We start from the raw sequence: 21,931 nt of genomic DNA on the forward strand, positions 1-21,931 counted from the left end.
TCTCCATACACTTTCACCTCTATCCCCTTACTATCCCTTACATGGTGAAATGTTATGTTGCACATGGGCTACACATGGCATTTAATCATGTTGTTTCCTTTCCATATTCAGTTCCTGTACACAGATCTGGCCTCCAAGGAGAGAGCCCACTTCAGCCAGGAGGTTGAAACCCCAGCAATGGGCCTTGCTAGGACTATGAAGGTGACCAACAGCTATGTAAGTATTCATTTTCTAAGTCATTTTATTATGCAATTTTTTTCGACCTTGGCTATCTCAGTCAGATCACTTTCTATAGTATAGTTGTATTGCAGAAGTAGAGGTGTCTTGTGGATCCAAGTAAGCTTGAAATGCATTGTATTTCATGCAAGAGACTCATTTTTTCTTCCTCTCCTGCTAGAACAAATACAAAGAGCAATATGAGAAGATGAAGCACAGGTACACAGCCATCGCTGATACACCCATCCTGATACGTGCCAAGAAAGCCTACCTGCAGTCCAGTGACGTGAGTATGCCTACTGGTTATTTGTCATCCTCATCAATTATATTGATAGTATTTTTCATTATGTTTTGCTTCAGGTTCTCCTTCCACAGTGGTTGACATTCTTCTGTGTATTATTGTATGGCGTGTGGCACACATGTGAACTCGTTGTCATGGTTTCAACAGCTGAGATACAAGGAGACCTTTGAGCGGAGCAAGGGCCACTACCACACAGTCAAGGATGCACTGGACATCCTCTGCCACCGGAGGGTCACCGATGACATCAGTGAGGTGAGTATTTCAGCGAGACCCTACATGCACTTTTTCTTCAAAGATGTTACTGAAATTCGCTGCTGTTTCCTTGATCGCTCTCACTGTACCGGTCAATCTCGTAGGTGAAATACAGGGAGAAGTACATCAACTCCCTGGGAACATGGAAATCCATCCCTGACCGCCCAGAGTTCTTCTTCAACAGGATTGTGGGCGAAAACGTCAGCTCCGTGAGTACAGCCAGCATGTTGCTACTAGCATCACACCCCAATTACATAAAACTCACATGGAAACACAGTGTTGTCCACGCAAGGTTAAAGATTCAGATTCACAGGATACTTTGCCATCTTGCTTACAGGTCAAGTACAAGGAGGACCTTGAATGGATGAAGGGTATTGGCTGCTTTGTGTGGGACACGCCTGAGATGGTGCAGGCAGATATCAACAAGACGCTATACAGCGGGGTGAGTGATCTAAGGAATAATAAGGACATCCTAATTGGCCAGTGGTTCGCCGCTATCGTGAATTGTTACGTTATACTAATTTGGGTTGTCCTTTCTTTTCGATAATAACAGAGACTGTACAAAGCCTCCTTCGAGAAGAACAGATACAACTTCAAGTACACCTGCGACACGCCGTTCTTCCACGCCGCCAAGAACGCCTCCTCCCTCATCAATGATGTAAGCCCATTTGTTCGACCAATCCAAAGATCCCAAACAAGCATTTATTTATTCAAATTCCTCAATTGGATTTATTTTTCCAATTGAAAAAACAAAAATAGTTCATGACAAAGTTTGTTTTTGTTGTATCTCTATGCATTCAGTTGGATTCTCAAATTGAAGGTAAAATCAATGAAGGAATCGTAATTTACTAGCTTCCTCGTTGGCCTAGCGTTTCTGTACGGCCATGTATTTCTGTCCACTGAATAACCTAAACTCTTCCTCCCGAAAATAGCCTCAAAGCTGAGTTCTCACCGCACAGAACCGCTCCTTTTCTGGATTTGTTTGGTTCGTTTTTATAACTTCCTCCTTTTGACCGTTCTGAGCAGAGGTCATATAGATCGTCTTATGAGAAGAACAAGGATAAGTTCACCATTACCACAGACGATCCTAGATACCAGCTGGCCAGGGAGAACAACAAGATGAGCCAGGTAACCCACCTGGCAGGGCTCTGGTGCCTCGGGCCCGTCTCCTCCTGCTCCCCGGGGCCTTGCCGACCCGCTGCATGAGGTCAACAGCAACCTGCGGAAGGTTGACGTCGCATGGCTATGACCTCACTTTCTCCATCTGACTCTCTATCTGACTCTCGCCTATCCCTCACCTTCTAATTCCTGTTGCAGGAGTCCCGAACAAATGCCACTCAAGTCGCAAGAACTGGAGAAATGTCTTGAGTGCGCTTGAATCTGTGCCTCCAGTCCTGACGCGGTCGTTGTCGTGCCCTGTATACCTACTTCAAATCTGCTGGACTGATTATGGCGTTTCTCACTGAGGGCACAGATTCAGTGGGGAAAATAAAACAACAGCTTGGACTTCGGCGATGAATCTCTAGTCACCCTGGTGTCCGACCTGCTGTTTGCATGTTTCCTCAATTATGGCATGCTATGTGTATGTGTACGTACGTTGGGTTGTGTGTGTGTGTGTGTGTGTGTTTGTGTGAACATATGGACAGGCAAAATATAAATCCCGAGCCAAGGAACTGCTTAAGAGCGGCTGCAATGAGCTGCACCGCCCAGACATCCTCACAGCCCTTTACCAGTCCGTTCTGGGCAGTAAGGTAAACCACTTCAGAGCAGTGTAGCCGGGCCTCATCTCAGGGCCCTGTCCACAAACCTCATATATCACAGCCTATTGAACTTGGGCTGTCAAGGAATGAGAAAAGACAGTTCCATGTTATTTTCTCTGGACAGGGCCCTAGGGTGTGTAGCCTTACTCTAGGGTGTGTTGCCATACTCCATCCATTTACTCCCATTCTAGCATCTCTTCCCCTCCATTCATGCCTAAATCATCTAAATCATCAGTAACATCCCACTTCAGGACCACGCTCTAATCTTGACCTTAAAACCCCCATCCTACCCTCTCTTTGTACTTGGTCACCAATCCGCTAGTTGAAATTGTAATCTCTAACATTAGAAGTATCTCATAGCTTCAAATGATCTGGAAATATTTATGCTGATCAATAATTTTGATATTGCGTTGGAGGTCGGTTAATGGGAATGGTTGAAACGATAAAATCTGACGCTATTTCTATTTCAAATATCTATATTGCCTTCTGACTTATTAGCAGTGTAGTGCAACAAACTGAGTCTAGTAAAATGACTTGCACTACGTAATGAACTATCCTCACCCGACTTTCATCAGGCTCCCAGGTTGAACTACAGAATATCTTCTGCAGTGTGGAGTAACATATAGACAGACAATACCCCCATGGTGACCAACATCTAAGTGGACACTACTGCTGTTTTTTAACCAAACATTGGTAACACAGTGTAAGTCATTCAAACACTCAACCTAACAAACCAAATGTCATCCATTGCATGTATTGTGATTGTGCATGTAGTCTTCTCAAGCATGCATCCATTCACCCATTTACAAACATCCTCATTCGCATGACACTCATGTACCAAACTATCCACTCATTATGTCTCCTTTCCACAAACATTTTTATCAATTTATCACAAGTAGTGTTACGATGTAAGAACTTTACAACATCCACATAAGACAAATTGAAATAGAATATTAATTTAATATAATTGAATGTCTTCACAAGAATACTATAATTGGCCTTAATAAAAAAAGTTTGACCAAGCAGTGTGTGTTTCTAACTTCTGCTTGATTGATTGGCGTCCTCCCACAGTTGAAGTACAGGGAGCAGTATGAGCGTGTCAAGTCCAAGTTCACCTCCATCCTGGAGACTCCTGAGTACGAGTCCCACCAGCGCAGCAAGAAAATCGGTGATGTGAGTCTCGCTTTTGCTTTTCAATAAAGTTTTAGGTCTGTTTTGTTTCTTTCCATCACAGTTTACTTCTCCAAGTCTAGTCGTTGGTTCACGATGTTGATTCACGTTAATCCCGATCCATCTGAGACGACTGTATCTCCTGTTATCCACCCCCACCAGATCGTCTACAAGATGGAGTACAACAAGAACAAGGCCAAGGGATACAGCCTGCCGTACGACACTCCACACCAGAACCACATGAAGAAGGTCAAGGAGCTCACCAGCAACGTACGTCCTACCTTCATCTGCCTAAACCAGATCTCCATTCTTTGTGGTGTTTGTTCAACCCTGGAGGTTTCCGGTTGTGTATGTCCATGTAATAATGTAATAACTATTCCTTGTGTGTGTGTGTGTGTGTGTGTTTAGCTGAAGTACAGAGAGGTGTATGAGAAGGCCAAGTCGCAGATCAACATGGACCCAGATGCTTTCGAGATCCGCGCCGCCAAGGAGGCATACAAGAACACCACCAACGTGAGCCTCCTCCCCATTTGTATGACGAAGGATCTAATCATTGCTGAAATAGCGTCCTGCTTCAGTCGGTGACCATTTTGAGTGTCAATTTTGCCAACTTTAGCTGGACTACAAGAAGAAGTACGAGGCCACTAAGAACAAGTGGATCTGGACCGTCGACAGGCCTGACTTCATCAGCCACTCCAGGAACACCCTCCAGCAGAGTGATGTGAGTCAGCTCTCTTGGTACCTCCAAAACAAGACAATATAACACAAGCAGGTCTGAGATTCACCATATACCTTTCCTCCCCCTAGGTTGAGTACAAGTACGACAAAGAGATGATGAAGGGATGTGTGATACCAATCGTGGATGACAAGATCACTCTTTTGGCCAAGAAGGGCTGTGAGATGGCCAGTGATGTAAGTTACGCTTCCAGGTTTCTCCCGTAACGCCTTTGAATATTTCAGGACACCTATCCTTCCATTGGAAAACCAGGGGGATAATGTTGAATCCCTGTGCTTCTCTGCAGAGCTATAATATCTACAGCTCTATCTATAATGTCAGAAATATCCTATTTACTAGTTGTTTGTGTTTCTAGAGGCTCAGTATTCTCTTGTTCCCCCTCCCCTCTTCAGATAAAGTATAAGGAGAAGTATGAAAAGGAAAAGGGACACTATAATCCTGTTGCAGACAGTCCACAGATCCTACATGCCAAGGCTGTGCGCACTCTTGCATCTGAGGTAAGAAACTGACAAACAAATTAATATCTCATTAAGACATCGAATTAACCCTTAAAACCCCTTAAAAACAACATAGGATATTTTCTTTGCTTTGTTTGTGTGCTATTTCTCTGTCCCACTGTCTCTCTTAATCGTTCTCTCTCTCCCTCTGTCGCTCACACACATACACACTCCTCTTTCCCTTTCCAAAAGCGACTTGGTAGCGTGCATATATGGTACATTTATTGGACCTGTCTATCCGCTGTGCCATCATGCAACTCTGAACAGATGCTCTTTCCCCACCTCAGAGCAAATATAAGGAGGCCAGTAAGAAGGAGATGCAGTCCGGCTCATTCACCACCCTGCCCGAGACCAGAGACACTGTCCACAGCAAGGAGATTAACAAGCTTATCAGCGGGGTGCGCAAACTAAACTCAACTAAAATGAAACAACAACAGTTTTACGCCCTTGGGTACCTCACCCGCCTTGGGCAGATTGTTTGTTGAAACCCTTCCCCACTTTCGCTTTCTCTGGATTTCTCGCAGAAATTATACAAGTCAAAGTTTGAGAAGGAGAAGGGCCAGTCCAAGTACAACCGGATGATCGTTCCACCTGATGTTCAGCACGCCATGGATGTGGCCAAGAGCCAGAGCAGTGTAAGTCCCCATCTGCGTCCTTGAAAAGTTGGCACCGCTCAAACCAAGCTCAAACCAATGTGTGAAACACTATGGTTTTAATTATATATTGAGGGTAACCATTTCGTTACTCACGGGGAGTCCTTGAGAAAACACAAAATGCACAATAATAGACGCCGACACAAACAACATAGATACAGGTATCACGCCAGTGTTCTCTCACGCATCCCGACGTGCCATTGCCTCACGCTGCAGTCTGTTCGTCCTTTTCCTGAAGTATGCCTACAAGCGTGACGCCAAGGACAACCTTCGCTACACCACCACGGCTGACCGCCCCGACATCAGGAAGGCCACCCAGGCGGCCAAGCTCATCAGTGATGTGAGCACGCACGCACGCACACACACACACACGCATGCACGCACACACACACACACACACACGTTAAACTCTTTCATATGCGTTCGTAGGGACAATTTAAAGCTGCTGTCGCAAAGATTTGAGAGTTGTACAGAAAATAGAAAAAAATGTAATCTCCACCTTCTCTGCTCCCACCCCTTAGTTTAGTCCACCATTGAGTCATTTTGCATTTCATGCACGTGTGTTTTTCAGGCAAGATTAGATGTCAGTAGACAGATGTCCTGATTGGTCAGAAATTAGCTGGGAGCTGTCTAATCATAATTGGCTCATAAAGGGGCAACTCGAAACAGATGTTCTCACAACACATTTCACTTACAAATAGCTGAAGGATGGCAAAGCCATTTCTAACAAAGGACACTCAAATAATCGGTCTTAAATTTTAACCTACTCAGTTCCACCAACGTCGGTACGCGGCTTCCTTCATTGATGCATGGTCTTATCTAATACAGGTGGGCTACCGTGAGAAGGCTCGTGAGGAGGCCAGCCGTGGGGGTTCTCTGACCTACCGCCCAGACATTGCTCTGGCCACCGAGGTCTCCAAGCTGACCAGCCTGGTAAACCCCCCCCACCCAAACCTCCCGTACCTCTTCCAAACCCCCTTCCTTGATCTACTGTTTCTCCCTAGTGTCTCCGTGGTCGTATCGCTACACTGCTGAAGATGTGTACTTTCATGTGAGATCTCTCTGCACCCCCGAGCTCAGCAGAGACGTCATGCATATGGCAAAAAATTGCCCTGGCTCCAGCCTCTTAGGGTGACCCCTCTAGCAGTGGTTGTCCGTTTTGAATCCCTTCCCCAGTTCTATGCACGTCGCAGTAGTAAACAATACTAGTATAATCATGCTAGCCGCTTCGCTAGATAGGGCTTCAACATTTCCATTACCATCCATGTATGATCATCTCATTGTCTTCTTAATACATGTTGTTAACCCATGGTCTCACACCCCCCCCCCCCCCCCACTGTTAACCACTCTTCGATCTTCTCTACCTGCTCTCTGTTGTCTCTCCCTCTCCTTCTCCTCACCCTCACCCTACCTGTCTCTCTCACCCCATCCTGTCCTTGTCTGTGTATATATGTGCTATTTCTATGCGTGTTGTTCTCATTCCTCCATCTTCACTGCGCTTTGTAGGTTGATGCCAAGTCCGCACTGCATGGAGCCGCCTCCTATGACACTCTCCAGATGCGCCACACTAAGAAAATGAGTGCTCTGACTAGTAATGTAAGGAAGGAGGGCCTCTCAAGCCTCCCCCTCGCTGGGGATGGCAGGAGGCTGCACTCAATGTCTATTCGCCGATATGTTTTTTGTTGTTGTTGTTGACTGACTGATTGGCTAATTTGAGGAAAAATACAATAGGCTTATGGGTTAGCTAGAGGTCGGTCTATCTGTATTTCTTTATACTTTTATTTGTACATGCAAACGTATATATTTATATATGGGCCCAAACATAGTCAATCAGTCAGTATTTGTATCTGTTTTTCATTGATATCACTTGAATGTTGTTTTCTGTTGTCTACACCGATTGTTGTGATTTGAATAAGGTGTTGCATCCCTCTCCTCCACCCTTTGTTGTGTTTCCAGCAGTCGACTACAGTTCTCACCACTAGGGGGCATAGTGACCCTTTCACACAAACAGGGGGAAATGACGCAGTCGCCCCAACGTTTTCATATATTAACTTGAGACATAGTTACTGCTGGAAGTGCCCTGCGACACCTGCCTTCTCTTCTCTGTTGTTAATATAAGAGGTCTGCCTCAGTCCACTCACCTTTTATTTCGAGAAGGACAATTTGCAGACCCCAAGTATTGCAGAGTACATATGAACCTCCTACCCCTACCATATATACACTGCAGTACTAAGGAGATTGAAGTGTGTGTATTTGTGTGTGTGTATGTATTTATGTATGTCTGTGTGTGTCTGTATTGTGTGTATGTTTGCGTGTGTGAGAGAGTCCAAGTATGTGTGTATATGAACAGAGTGTAGAATTCGAATGGTTAATTCCAATTCTACGGTGCAATTCCTTGCTGATCTGTTTTCCTGCTCCTGCTACTGCTAGCACGAAACACAAGATGCATGGGGGATTTGTCCTTTTCCCAACGTTCCCTCAGTGGTGGTTCATCCTGTATAACAATGGAAGGAGAACAGGGATTCTTTCTAAGCTATTCGCCATTCCCTTGTTCTACAGTAGGCCACCCGCCTGAATGCATTCCCTTCGAAATGGCATTGCTGTCATTGTGTTCGATCTATAAATATACATAGACTACAGCTCACCTTGACCTGTGTATGCCCCGCCCCCTCCTCCAGGTGAAGTACCACGAGAAGTTTGATAAGGAGATGAAGGGAAAGAAGCCAAAGTATGACCTGAAGGACAGTAAGATATACCAGACCTTGAAGGATGCCACCAACCTGGCTAGTGAGGTACGGCAAGGGGGTGTTTAAGGCCCGATGCCTTCATTTCAAGGGTCTTATAATTATTATAATTATTATTATGTTTATTGTTATCATTATATTGTTGTTGTTATATAATTATTATTATTGTTGTCATTAGTATTATTGGTGTTATTGTTATGATTATTACGATTACCGTTATGATTATGATTATTGTAATATTGCTACGGTGATGATACTTATCGATATTAACATTATCATCATTGGTACTTTAATTATGATGATAATTAACATTTTCTGATTGAAGTCGTAGTGAGTCAGAGCAGTCAGAGTGTGGGACGAGGTATCAGCACCTCCATACCCAACCATCCATTGCTCCACCCCTACAGGTGAAGTACAAGGGGGACCTGAAGAAGATCCACAAGCCTGTGACAGACATGGCCGAGTCCCTGTCCATGCAGCACAACCTGAGCACCAGCAAGCTGTCCAGTGACGTAAGGCGTCATTAACACGTCTAACCACCTCCACCTAACCGATTACCCAACTACCCTTCCCACCCTCTTGCAACCCAGAGGTCATGGGAGTCCTTCTGGTCTCCATGGTCCCAATAGTACCATGTGACCTGTGACCTTAATATCCATTCCAAAATCCTCTTCATCGTAACAAGCTGTAACCACCTCATCGCCGTCAATCGCTCCATGCTTCATCGTCCACTTGCTCTTATCCGCACATCAGCGAATAAGGGACCTTATCTGGTAGTGATCCTTCTCACCCATGACCCTTCTCATGCTACCATTTACTATAACCTTCTAGTCCTCCGTATCTTTTTCCCAATCCATAAATTAGTTTTAACCTCTTCCTGTCATCCTAAAAAAAAATCACCTTTCCCATTAAAAAAAAGTCCCATCAAATTAATCATTAGAATATCTGATTAATTATCCGTCTTTCATAATCTTACATTTGACTTTTCTGGGCAGACTTTTCCTTTCCATTTTAATCCATCCATTCTGAAAAATGTTAAGATCTTTTTTCAAAGTTATGATATGGATGGCAGTATTCTTCTCCCCCTGTTATCCCATTTTTTCCTCCCTTTGACTCTTTTTTTCCCCTTGAATGGGAATCGACCCCCAACCCCCCCTCGTCCACTTAGTACCGGTACAAGAAGAAATTTAAGGACAGTAAGGGTCACTACCTTGTGATCGCTGACACACCAGAGCAGCTTCACCACAAAGAGGCCTCTGAGCTCCAGAGCAACGTAAGTGGCCCCTCTTTATGTCGGGTGTGGCGGGGCCCCCGATCTTCCAGGAGCCGGGAACCTTTTCCTTTTGTAGAGCCATTTACCAAAAAATGACGTGTGCTTGTTCGAAAAGCGAAAGAAGAAGGGACATATTCACTGCTTGCGAATAAGACATGCCCGTTTTAGGCTGGGAAAAATGAGGCTTTGTCGTATTCCTTCTTCGTGCATTCCATTATGTACTTTGATTGTAGATTGTGGTGTCACGGTAAATACGTACATGTTGTTAATTTGACCTGGAAATGACCCTTGCTTTGTCACCCACTCCAAAACAAAATCCTAGAAATACATATACCTACACAATATTTTGTGTCGAATCACATTTTGGAAATGCAATGTGTTTCGAGCCTTGTTGGCAAGTAGGGCTGTAGAGCCATTTGGTCCTAACCCCTAGGTCCAGATTCTGTGGCACTTAATGCTTCACAGCACATCCCTGCCCTGCACACAGCAGTTAGCTCAAACTGCTCATCCACATATCTAGACTTTGTTACCAAAGAATTGCTCTTGGTTCCGGGATGTATCTACAGGGTAGCATAGCTTAGCTTAACATCACAGAGTACCAAAAGGCTACATAGAAGAAAAAAAAGGAAAATATATATTATATTGTTTCACCATATTATGGTACAATGTACTTACTTTTACCTTATTTGATAGAAATGATATAAAAAATGTTTCAGCTCCACATTTGCCGTAGTAAATGTATTCTTTAGGATTTCCTTGAGGGTAGTGTAAGACTCCACATCTATGTATGTGGATCTGTAGAGTGTGTATGCCCATCACCATGCATGGCGTCTGACCGGCGTCTGTACCCCTTTGCAGGTGAAGTACAAGGCGAAGTATGAGAAGGAGAAGGGCAAGGCCATGCTGGACTTTGAGACTCCCACATATGTGAGCACCAAAGAGGCGCAGCATATGCAGAGCCAGGTACGGTGAATCCCCGCCTGCCTCAATGCTGTCTCCAGCTGCCTTCACCTGTTCTTTACAGGGTTCTTCCCTCTCAAGCTCAGCGAATCCCAGACGCTGGCGCTGGTAACCTCTATTTATTAAGCTTTTTCTGGTTCGATTTTTGGGGTTGCAATGGTATAATCGTCCACTTATGTTTGTCCAATAAGTTCAATGTTTTGAAATGCCGATACAATATTACGTACATTTCTTTACACTTTATCATATTGTGAAATATTTGTTGGGGTTATTTGAATGTTTGATTACAATAGGCGGTCAGTTCCTTGAAAACACCAGAGAATGGGATTAACTAACACGAAAGTGCCTCTTTCAAAGTCGTAGCATTTTAGCACCATTCCCTATCTAAATAATATCTAAGACAGCCCTGTAAGAGAATATCATCTTTCCTTGACGCTTCCAGATAAAACAAAGGTACTGTATGTCATACTTTGTATTGGATTTCAAACGTTGAATAAACACAACGTATCACAATCCGTACACACATGCACGAAGGTAAAACCCCCAAAAACAAACATGAAATGGGTACAAAATCAGGAGTCGCTGTGAGGCGGAGAGAGGGTGTAAGGTTGGACTGCATTGTGATCGGCACTGCTTGCATTTAGTCTTTCTAAGCCATGTCTGTGCCCTTGACTCATCTTGTCTCCCCGGCAAATAGAAAGACTATAAGAAGGACTATGAGGAGGGAATGCGGGGCAAGAACCTCTCTGGCTTGGAGGTCACACCCGCCATGATACATGTCAGACACGCTACCAAAATAGCCAGCGAGGTAACTTAAATAAGGTTGATTTACCCAAATCCCACCTCCCTTCCATTACCATCAACCTAAGCGCCTCCATTTTGGTTATATTACCTTAAACCCTCCGCCATCATGACTAAGACCTCCCCTATCCCATTGCTTATCCCATGACCTACAAATCCCACCTCCCTTCCATTACCATCAACAATAGCGCCTTCTCTTTCGTTTTATTACCTTAAACCCCCCGCTTCTCCTATCGCTTTATGCCATGACCTCCCTCTATTACACATCCCCCACTCCCTTCCACGCTCGTTTTTTTGTTAGTTTGCATGGTTCACTATGCAGTGGATTTAAAAGAGCTACTAACTGTGCGTCATCTTGCGTCTGAGTGTTTAAAGTGCATTGCTTATTCTTACTGTACGTCTGCCTGTATGTGTTTATTTGACGAGCTCATCCAAATCAGACCCAAATCCCATCATCACCACCATCATCATCAAGTTTGATGGCCCTTTCGGCATTGGATTTGCAACTGCTTTGCATGTTAACTGTTTATTTTAAAAATATATTTATGTTAAATATATTAATATTATATATATGAATATTAGAATATATTAATATTTAATATATTTTCCTGTCTCTTGTAAGTTGGCATTTAATAAGAATCTCTGCTACACTAGCATAGCATGAATTTCTTGATGAACCATCATCATTTAAATTCTTTGTTGTCATTTATGTTTTTCCGTCACTATATCTGATAAATTATGTTAAACTTGTCGAATTTTATCAGGCTACCTGCCCAGCTCACCAATGCCTCTAGCCACATCAAAAAAAATCGATTGAGGTGTGATACTTACATTAACAATTTGGACTTAAATATACATTCCCCTGCTGTATTGCAATAAGGAAATGTACATTGAAGTCGTGGCCTATTTACTATATGCTAAATATAGTTATGGGCCTGGCACTAAGGCTGAGGCTTGGTGACTGTGTGGCCAGTCTTTGTGTTCCGCCTGGCCTCTGTGTCTGTATGTACGTATGTGTGGCTGTTTGCTGGTCTTTGCAGTCTCTTGTGTTCTTCTTCCTCTCCCTCTAGCGAGAGTACAGGAAGGATCTAGAGGAGGGGGTGAAGGGTAAAGGGCTTTCAGCACCGGAGGAAACTCCTGAGCATTTGCGGGCAAAGAATGCCACTCATATCCTGAGTGAGGTAGGACCGGTGACTTGACGTGGCTTTTGTAACCACTCTCAGAGGTGGCTTCCATCCATCCCGCTCTGAACTCTTCTGTCCTCTGAAGCCCTACCCACCGTCCCCATAAACCCACCGTCCCCTTAAACCCACCGTCCCCTTAAACCCACCTACCTCACCCTCCCTTTAATGAATCTCCTCTGGGACGTCTGACTAACAGGGTTACTGATTGGGTGTCATTTCTCTCTGGCTACATCATATCGCTTATCTGAAAGATTGTATGTGTATTTTTTGGTATTTTTCATGGTTTGACTCTGGCATCTTCATCGTCTAATAATCTACTCTAAACCATAACTTGTAACACACTGAAATGGATAACTAATGCTGTGTTTCCCTTCCAGTTCTGAATGGAGCCTCCCACTGCCCTGTCTGTTAATGTCCTCCTAAACCAAGTCTTATCCTCTTTCCCTCTTTACTTTTGTCTTGGTTTTGCAGCCCTCCACATCCCGAATGACTTGAACTCCTTCGTCCGCTAGCCTTCCTCCACCCTGTCTAATACCGTATGTGTTTGTGTGTGTGTGTGTGTGTACTTGTGTGTGTATGTGCGGCTTGTCATGTCTGCAGAGGGAGTACAAGAAGTCCCTGGAGCTGGAGATCAAGGGCAAGGGCATGTTGGCGTTGGCTACGGACACCCCTGACTTCATGAGGGCCAGGAACGCCACGGACATCCTCAGCCAGGTCTGAACAGCCGCCTTCCCCTTCTTTACACTCAACGGTAGCGAACGTTGTCTCTAAGTCTGAGTTGGTGTGCTCCTCTTGACGGCATATGTGCCCGCTCGACAGACTAAGTACAAGCACACGGCGGAGCTCGACAGAGCCAGCTTCACCTCCGTCATCGACACACCAGACATCATCCACGCCCAGCAGATGAGGAACATCATCAGCCAGGTAGCTGCCGGCGGGGGAACTGATACTTTGATTTGGGCAGGAATGGGGTGGTGTTGATGGTGCTGTGTTGTTGAATGTGGTCGTCTGTATAACTTGTTTCATAGTAATACTCATTTGAAGCAAACAAAGGGAAATTTTCTTGCTCGAGTGAAATCTCTACATCTCTGTTGTGTTTTATCCCCTTTGTTTTCTTGTCCAACAGAACAAGTACAAGGCAGAGGCTGGGAAGACCATGTCCCATTACGTGCCTGTGTTTGACACCCCGGAAATGCAGAGAGTGCGCGAGAACCAGAAGAACTTCAGCACCGTAAGTAGCACACCAAGAATGAGAAACCTTCACCAAGTCTTCGTGACTCAGGCATTAACAATGCCAGTAAGACCCAGGCTGACTCAACAATGGGTGCTGGTAAGATCCACATGTTTATGGCCCATGACAGCACCCAGTCAACACGTCTGCCTCCAAATTAAAAGTATTATCCTTGATACTTTATTCATTGCATCAATTAAAATGCAATGACTGGACCTTAAGTGGGGGGTTTAAGGTCCAGTCTCCTAACTAATCAAATCTAGCAGTTATATTTTATTTAAATATTTCATGATGTATATTATTATTATGAAGAACATTTTTAAGAATGGTGCATGAAAGTCATTTTACCGGACAAGGGAAAGTTTTACAAGACCAAATCGTTTTGTGTGCTGTCATAGTTTCCCTTGATACAACAGCCCCATGCTGCCTGATTCTGTTGGATATGTTAATTGCGTCTCTGCCTTTTTATCTTCCTCTTTTAGCTTCAGTACCAGGCAGACCATAAAATCATAAAGGGAAAAGTGTTGACCGTAAAGGACACCCCTGAAATGCTTCGTGTTAAAGAGAATACAAAGAATTTCAGCTCGGTACCTACCTACCCTGGAATCAGTACCTCTCTCTTTAACCACTCTTAACCTCAATTACCTCGAGTTTCTTTTAATCTCATATCCTAAGTTAACATTTGCTGATATGCAGCCCTCTCTTTTCCATTAAGCTTCGTCTTTGGTGCTGTAAAAATTCCCCTTAGCTTAGCCTTTCTAATGTGAGAGTCTAACATCGGTGCGTCTACTTTGATTGTAACACCATAACTGAGTGGTTTATTAGTGCATAGCTTGTATGCTGTGTTCATGTGTTCTACGTTGAACTCCATCATTGTTTGTATCTGTACGTGTTTTGTCAATGCATTCCTTCCAATGGCAACACAACTCTGCTGGACATCGAATGATTCGGGTGGACAGACAGCTTAATCGTCACTTGATTTTTCACTCACAATCACATTCCAATCGGGAGTGTATTTCAATCACCATCGTATCTCGGTCGCAGTTGTATTTTAGCTTTAAAGCTAAATAATTAAGCAAATCTATAGGGTGATGAAGTGAAGCTGCGGGTGAATTAGAAAACGTAAAAGTCTTGGGCAGAGGTGGAGGTTGATGCCCTCATTCTTGATCTTTGTGAAGATTCAGTACAAAGATGACCTGGGTGGGGGCACCACGGTGCCTAAGACCCCAGAAATGGAGCGGGCTAAGATGAACCAGCGGAACATTAGCACGGTACCTTACGGAGTGACCCTGAAACCTGGTGATCCTCCCTTCTTCACGTTACCTTTCATCCTCCACCTCCCTTCCCTACCGCCTGGGCCTTCCCTAGCTAGCATCCAGGCTAGCTGGTTGGACACTAAATCCCTGAGCAATTGACCGCCATTTTTAATCGACATCATTTAAAATGTCTCCCAGTTTTTTGTTATTTTGTTTTTGCACAAATTGAAAAAAAATTGTGTTTCCCCTTAAAACATCCCACTTAATCATGTCTAAACACTCAAGTTACAGACTTTATGAAGTATCCCCCATTTTGGTAACCCTAAACTGACATCTTCAACGATATAAAATAACAAAATAAGTATGTTGGAAAAACAATGAAAATGTATCTCAATCACAATCGTATTTCAATAAAAATCATATTTCAGCTTTAAAGCTAAACCTAAAAAAATGAAATTAAGCACATCTACAGGTGGATGTGGTGCTCAAATTTCTGAGTTAAAACCTTAAATTTCGTGGGGGGAATACAGAGAGGGGGTAGGAGGGGAATACAGAGGATTACCTGTGGGTTGATGCCTTCATTCTTGATCTTTGTGAAGATTCAGTACAAAGATGACCTGGCAGGAGGCACCACGGTGCCTAAGACCCCAGAAATGGAGCGGGCTAAGATGAACCAGCGGAACATTAGCACGGTACCTTACGGAGTGACCCTGAACCCTGGCGTTCTACCCTCTTCACGTTACCTTTCATCCTCCACCTCCCCTTCCCTACCGCCTGGGCCTTCCCTAGCTAGAATCCAGGCTAGCTGGCTGGCACTAAATCCCTGTGCAATTGACCGCCATTTTTAATCCACATCATTTGAACTGTCTCCCATTTTTTAGGTGTTTTATTTCTGCACTAATTCAATGAAAATTGTGTTTCCCCTTCAAACATGCAACTTAATCATGTCTAAACACTCAAGTTACAGCCTTAATGAAGTATCCTCCATTTTGGTAACCCTAAACTAGCATCTCCAATTATATAACATAACAAAATAAGTATGTTGGAAAGAAATATGAAACTTGTATCTCAATCACAATCGTATTTCAATCAGAATAGTATTTCAGCTTTAAAGCTAAACCTAAAAAAATGAAATCAAGCAAATCTACAGGTGGATGTGGTGAGTTAGAAACCTTAAATTTCGTGGGTTGTTGGGGGGGAATACAAAGGCTTACTTGTGGGTTGATGCCTTCATTCTTGATCTTTGTGAAGATTCAGTACAAAGATGACCTGGCAGGAGGCACCACAGTACCTAAGACCCCAGAAATGGAGCGGGCTAAACGCAACCAGCGGAACATTAGCACGGTACTTTACGTAATGACCCTGAAACATGGCGTTCTACCGTTCTTCACTTTACCTTTCATTCTCCACCTCCCCTACCCCTACCGCCTGGTCCGTCCCTAGCTAGCATCCAGGACCTCGCTGGACAAGTAATCCCTGAGCAATTGACCGCCATTTTAATCCAGATCATTTAAATGTAAAGTTTTATTTGAGCACTTCAAATATTTTTCGTGTTTCCATTCAAACATTCCGCTTAATAACGTCTAAACACTAAAGTTACAGACTTAATGAAAGATCCTCAATTTGGTAACCCAAAATTGGCATCTCCAACGCTATAACAAAAGGTTTGTCATATCGTTTGAGGTATGTTTGGAAAAACAATGAATTTTACGTATTTAAGCTTTAAAACGCAGTCTAAAATACAAGAGTTAGCAAATGTCTGCCCTTCAAACCTCCCACTCAATCATGTCTTAACACTCGTTTCAGACTTAATGAATATCCTCCATTTTGGTAACCCAAACCTGGCATCTCCAATGAAATAACATAACAAAAAAAGGTATATTTGAAAAAAACAAGGAAACTTGTACCTCAACCACAATTGCATTTTAATCACAATCGTATTTCAGTAGTGGGTTGGTCGGTAAGTTTAAAAACCTAGACTTTGTGGGGGGTAGGAGGGGAATACAGAGGATTACCTGTGGGTTGATGCCTTCATTCTTGATCTTTGTGAAGATTCAGTACAAAGATGACCTGGCAGGAGGCACCACGGTGCCTAAGACCCCAGAAATGGAGCGGGCTAAGATGAACCAGCGGAACATTAGCACGGTACTTTACGGAGTGACCCTGAACCCTGGCGTTCTACCGTTCTTCCATTTACCCTTCATCCTCCACCTCCCCTTCCCTACCGCCTGGTCCGTCCCTAGCTAGCATCCAGGACCTCGCTGGACAAGTAATCCCTGAGCAATTGACCGCCATTTTAATCCAGATCATTTAAATGTAAAGTTTTATTTGAGCACTTCAAATATTTTTCGTGTTTCCATTCAAACATTCCGCTTAATAACGTCTAAACACTAAAGTTACAGACTTAATGAAAGATCCTCAATTTGGTAACCCAAAATTGGCATCTCCAACGATATAACAAAAGGTTTGTCATATCGTTTGAGGTATGTTTGGAAAAACAATGAATTTTACGTATTTAAGCTTTAAAACGCAGTCTAAAATACAAGAGTTAGCAAATGTCTGCCCTTCAAACCTCCCACTCAATCATGTCTTAACACTCGTTTCAGACTTAATGAATATCCTCCATTTTGGTAACCCAAACCTGGCATCTCCAATGAAATAACATAACAAAAAAAGGTATATTTGAAAAAAACAAGGAAACTTGTACCTCAACCACAATTGCATTTTAATCACAATCGTATTTCAGTAGTGGGTTGGTCGGTAAGTTTAAAAACCTAGACTTTGTGGGGGGTAGGAGGGGAATACAGAGGATTACCTGTGGGTTGATGCCTTCATTCTTGATCTTTGTGAAGATTCAGTACAAAGATGACCTGGCAGGAGGCACCACGGTGCCTAAGACCCCAGAAATGGAGCGGGCTAAGATGAACCAGCGGAACATTAGCACGGTACTTTACGGAGTGACCCTGAACCCTGGCGTTCTACCGTTCTTCCATTTACCCTTCATCCTCCACCTCCCCTTCCCTACCGCCTGGTCCTTCCCTAGCTAGCATCCAGGCTAGCAGGCTGGATACTAAATCCCTGTGCAATTGACCGCCATTTTTAATCTACATCATTTAAACAGTCCCAGTATGGTTTTATTTTTGAACTAATTCAAATATTTTTCCTGTTCCCCCTATAAACACGCCTAATCATGTCTAAACACTCAGGTAACAGACTTAATTAAATCCTCCATTTTGGTTACACACAATATAATATGATATGCATAAAATATAACAGTAATATATTATATAAAAAAATATAATATATTTTTATATTATATAAAAATATATTATATAAAATTGTGTGTAACCAAATATAATATATTATATTTGGTTACACAGAATATAATATGATATGCATAAAATATAACAGTAATATATTATATAAAGCCTCCTCTATTATATAAATCTCCAGCTCCAGGGACTAACCCTAACCCTAAAAAATATTATATAAAAAAATGTTTTTTACATTGTTTTTTACACCATAGCATATACCATGCTTTGGTGACGGCTACCATCTTGATGTGTTCATGGCCTTTTTACATGTGGGCAGTATTTACTGTGTAGCTGTGCTGCCTATTTGTCTCTCTCACTGTCTTGCTGTGTACATCTTGACATGGGTAGATACAATACAAGGAGTCTTTGGGCCAAGGCACGGCCATTCAGGATCTTCCGGAGGTGAAGCGGGTCCGAGAGAACCAGAAGCACATCAGCTCGGTAGTGGAACAGAACCACAGAGTGATCCCTAACCCCCACCCCACCCCCGAAAAAAATAACAGAATACAGACACACCCTTTCCCCTCATTCTCATCACAGAACCAAGAGCAGTAACGATATGGATAAGGTTCTGTTTTCTTTTTGTTACAGCTTTTCCTGTCATCCTAACTGAATCCCTGTTCCATTCCTAAATCATTCCCAAGCCGTGAGCTGATGTTCTGACGTGGCTCATTATTTTTTTGCTGTTCCTTTCAGATTTTCATCCAGCTGAAGTTTTAGGTTTCCATTTTTTTTCACCACCCCACCCCTCACTCCTCCATGAAAGTAGTTTCAAGACTTTAAGTATGGAAACTTTTACCGCCATCCTCGTTGACCTCTTTTTAACATTCTCATTTAAAGCTTCAGTACAAAGAAGGACTCGGACAAGGCACTTCTATATCAGAGACCCCCGAGATGGAGAGAGTTAAACGAAACCAGCTGAACATCAGCACGGTACCCCCCCCCCCCCCCCCGTTTGCCCCTGTGTCCCCCTCCTCCCCCCCATTCCTCATTTGAACACCATTCCCAACTTCCCTTGGACAGCCTCCAGCCAGACCAAATACCATTTCAAACCTCCAGACCTCTATTAATTTCCATCAAACCCTTCAAGTTTTCGTTTTTTACTAACGAGTGCTGTTGCTGATCTCCCAGCGTTCCTCTAACACCTTTCATTGAGCTGAGTTCTCTCGTGAGCAGCTTGCACTCTGTCGCACTTTAATCTGTATCCTTAAGCCATTTCTTAATGATTTCTAAATTTCTCTCCATATTAACCACCGACTCTCCTTCTTTCCGAAGCTCCCACACCAGCCACGCTGCGAATAATAAGCACTAGGTTGTGTACACGTGTGGCTCGGTTCTCCTGTCTGTGTCCTCACTGCTGTCTCTCTTTATCCTCTTGCCTGGGAACCCGCGGACCAACGGTACGGGATAGATTAAGTACCGCAACACCGTGGGCAAAGGCACGGCCATATCGGATCTCCCCGAAATGAAGCGGGTCCGAGAGAACCAGAGGCACATCAGCTCGGTATTGGAGCCAGCAAAACCTCCTCCTGGAAACCTGTGTGGTTCCTAACGGTTTAACGTAGACAATAGACCCCTCTGACCCGCCTAACTCCTCATCAGTCCATGCTTACCATCCTCATCGCTCAACCCCCAATCCCCCTGGCTCCCACAACCACCACCTCCATCAACGCTTCAGTTACCAGAACCAGGACGCAGCCTTGCTGCCAACTCTTAATGAGGCCGGTTCTTCCCCCTTAATCTTCCATCCATGAACTCCCTTCCTCCCATTTTTTTTTTTTTTGCATCTTTTGCCCTTTAAAGAGCTGAGCTCTTGGCTACAGCTTGTGAATTGCAGTGCTGGTTCATCTTACATCCTCCTCATAGCTTTCCTCCCATTAGGCCTCTCTTAGTGTGTGTGTGTTTGTGTGTGATCGCCGTCTCCACTGCCGACCTCTACCCTCAGAGCCAGCGGCCCTTCACAGAGTCTTCGTCTCCTGCTGTGGTGGTGAGGAGCTGTGGTTTGGGCTCTGTGGATGCTACATCCGAGATCCAAAAAATCGGCCACGATGGGACCAATTTCTCAGACATGGATTAATTGATCATTAGAACAGGGAAAAAGGCTAAAATAAATGAGATAGAATGTAAATTCAACAGAAATACCCCGGGGCAACTGTCCGGGTAACAACAGGAGGTTTGTGTTTTACAGAAGGTCCCGGAACACGCTGCGCTAGCAGCTCCGATCCACGTCTCTGAAGGCCGTCCCGTGCGTGTGCTCTCTTTGAATGTCTTCTGCACTCTGACTGTCCCCTCGGGGACCCTGTGCTTGTGTCCTGTAGGTGTTGTATAAGGACAGTAAGGCCAAGGGAACCCCTGTCGTGTTCACTCCCGAGATGGAGCGAGTCAAACGGAACCAAGAACACATTAGCTCGGTACCTCCAGAACCCAACCCCCCCCCCCCCCCCCAAAGTATCTGTTTTCCCCTGAAAGACATGCCGCCCCACCCCTTCCTTAGCAACCCTCCAGTAGTACCCCTGGTTAACCCCCTTCCCTAACCTATTCGTCCTTTGGCACCGGTTAATCACATTAACTCTGTTTCCCAGAGTAAATCTCTTCTGTGTATTTAATCTTTAGACCACCAACACTAAACTCTTGTGCTGTCGGAACTACTCTCTCACCTCTGTTGTCTCATCCTTTGTGAATTCGATTGGCACACACTCTTTCTTCCCTGTACGTCTCTTAATGCTTTACCCATTCCTCCCCCCCCCCCCCCCCGAATCTAATTCCTGTGTCTGAGGTCATCCCCGTAACGCCCCCCCCCTGGTGGCAGCCTGTAGTAGTCGCCTGTGTAGATTTGCCGCCATGTTCCTCCCTCCCATGGTGTTGTCATTGTGTGGTGGCCGCTACGTTCGTCGCTGTGTGAGGACACAGGGGTCCTCACGGGGATCCAGAGCTCCTCTGACGGGGTGGTAACCTCCTCCCTCCCTGCTGCCTCCCACCAGGTGCTGTACTCCGACAGCTTCCGCAAGCAGGTGCAGGGCAAGGCCGCCTTCGTCCTGGACACCCCGGAGATGAGGCGCGTCAAGGAGTCCCAGCTCAACATCTCAGGAGTGAGTTCACTTTTTATGTGTGTCATTTAAAGGCCAGTGAACTTTGGTTAACTCCCCTACATCATCGGTGACCGAATGATCAAATCCCCCGCAAAAGGTTTGAGCATCGGCATTTTGGCGATCGCAATCTCAGTCTCCATGCTAACGAGAGTCCTCCTCTGTGTGTATGTGTGCGTGTGCGTGTGTGCGTGTGTATGTGTGTACGTGTATGTGCGTGTGTGTGTGTGTGTGTGTGTGTGTGTGTGTGTGTGTGTGTGTGTCCCCAGGTGAGATACCACCAGGACCATGAGAAGAGCAAGGGCTCCTTCACGGCGATGGCGTCCTACCCCGAGATGGAGCGCGTGAAGAAGAACACCCAGGAGTTCAGCGACATCAACTACCGCGGCATCCAGAGGCGCGTGGTGGAGATGGAGAGGAGGCGCGTGGTGGAGCACGAGCAGGAGACCACCACCGGTACACACACACACACACACACACACACACACACACACGCA

The 21,931-nt window shown here is 44.5% G+C and overlaps 1 protein-coding gene across 1 annotated transcript in view; it reads left to right on the top strand.

The window, feature by feature from the left end:
- Nucleotides 1-21,931, top strand: part of neb (nebulin) — a gene marked incomplete at its 5' end in the record, with an annotated part of 61,993 nt that overhangs the window by 36,641 nt on the left and 3,421 nt on the right. The window contains 36 exons of the mRNA XM_079733093.1: nt 112-216; nt 398-502; nt 665-769; nt 874-978; nt 1,107-1,211; nt 1,323-1,427; nt 2,416-2,520; nt 3,601-3,702; nt 3,862-3,969; nt 4,108-4,212; nt 4,316-4,420; nt 4,507-4,611; nt 4,828-4,932; nt 5,220-5,330; nt 5,457-5,567; nt 5,824-5,925; nt 6,414-6,518; nt 7,092-7,181; nt 8,264-8,377; nt 8,737-8,841; nt 9,498-9,602; nt 10,461-10,565; nt 11,260-11,370; nt 12,434-12,544; nt 13,148-13,261; nt 13,367-13,471; nt 13,674-13,778; nt 14,261-14,365; nt 17,087-17,179; nt 17,887-17,979; nt 18,697-18,789; nt 19,189-19,281; nt 19,760-19,852; nt 20,667-20,759; nt 21,330-21,437; nt 21,704-21,890. Of these exons, the coding sequence (XP_079589219.1) occupies nt 112-216; nt 398-502; nt 665-769; nt 874-978; nt 1,107-1,211; nt 1,323-1,427; nt 2,416-2,520; nt 3,601-3,702; nt 3,862-3,969; nt 4,108-4,212; nt 4,316-4,420; nt 4,507-4,611; nt 4,828-4,932; nt 5,220-5,330; nt 5,457-5,567; nt 5,824-5,925; nt 6,414-6,518; nt 7,092-7,181; nt 8,264-8,377; nt 8,737-8,841; nt 9,498-9,602; nt 10,461-10,565; nt 11,260-11,370; nt 12,434-12,544; nt 13,148-13,261; nt 13,367-13,471; nt 13,674-13,778; nt 14,261-14,365; nt 17,087-17,179; nt 17,887-17,979; nt 18,697-18,789; nt 19,189-19,281; nt 19,760-19,852; nt 20,667-20,759; nt 21,330-21,437; nt 21,704-21,890 (3,817 nt within the window). The remainder of the gene's footprint in view (nt 1-111; nt 217-397; nt 503-664; nt 770-873; nt 979-1,106; nt 1,212-1,322; nt 1,428-2,415; nt 2,521-3,600; nt 3,703-3,861; nt 3,970-4,107; nt 4,213-4,315; nt 4,421-4,506; nt 4,612-4,827; nt 4,933-5,219; nt 5,331-5,456; nt 5,568-5,823; nt 5,926-6,413; nt 6,519-7,091; nt 7,182-8,263; nt 8,378-8,736; nt 8,842-9,497; nt 9,603-10,460; nt 10,566-11,259; nt 11,371-12,433; nt 12,545-13,147; nt 13,262-13,366; nt 13,472-13,673; nt 13,779-14,260; nt 14,366-17,086; nt 17,180-17,886; nt 17,980-18,696; nt 18,790-19,188; nt 19,282-19,759; nt 19,853-20,666; nt 20,760-21,329; nt 21,438-21,703; nt 21,891-21,931) is intronic.

The sequence above is a fragment of the Pollachius pollachius genome (genome assembly GCF_949987615.1).
Source record: "Pollachius pollachius genome assembly, chromosome: 3".
NCBI classification, from domain to species: Eukaryota; Metazoa; Chordata; class Actinopteri; order Gadiformes; family Gadidae; genus Pollachius; species Pollachius pollachius.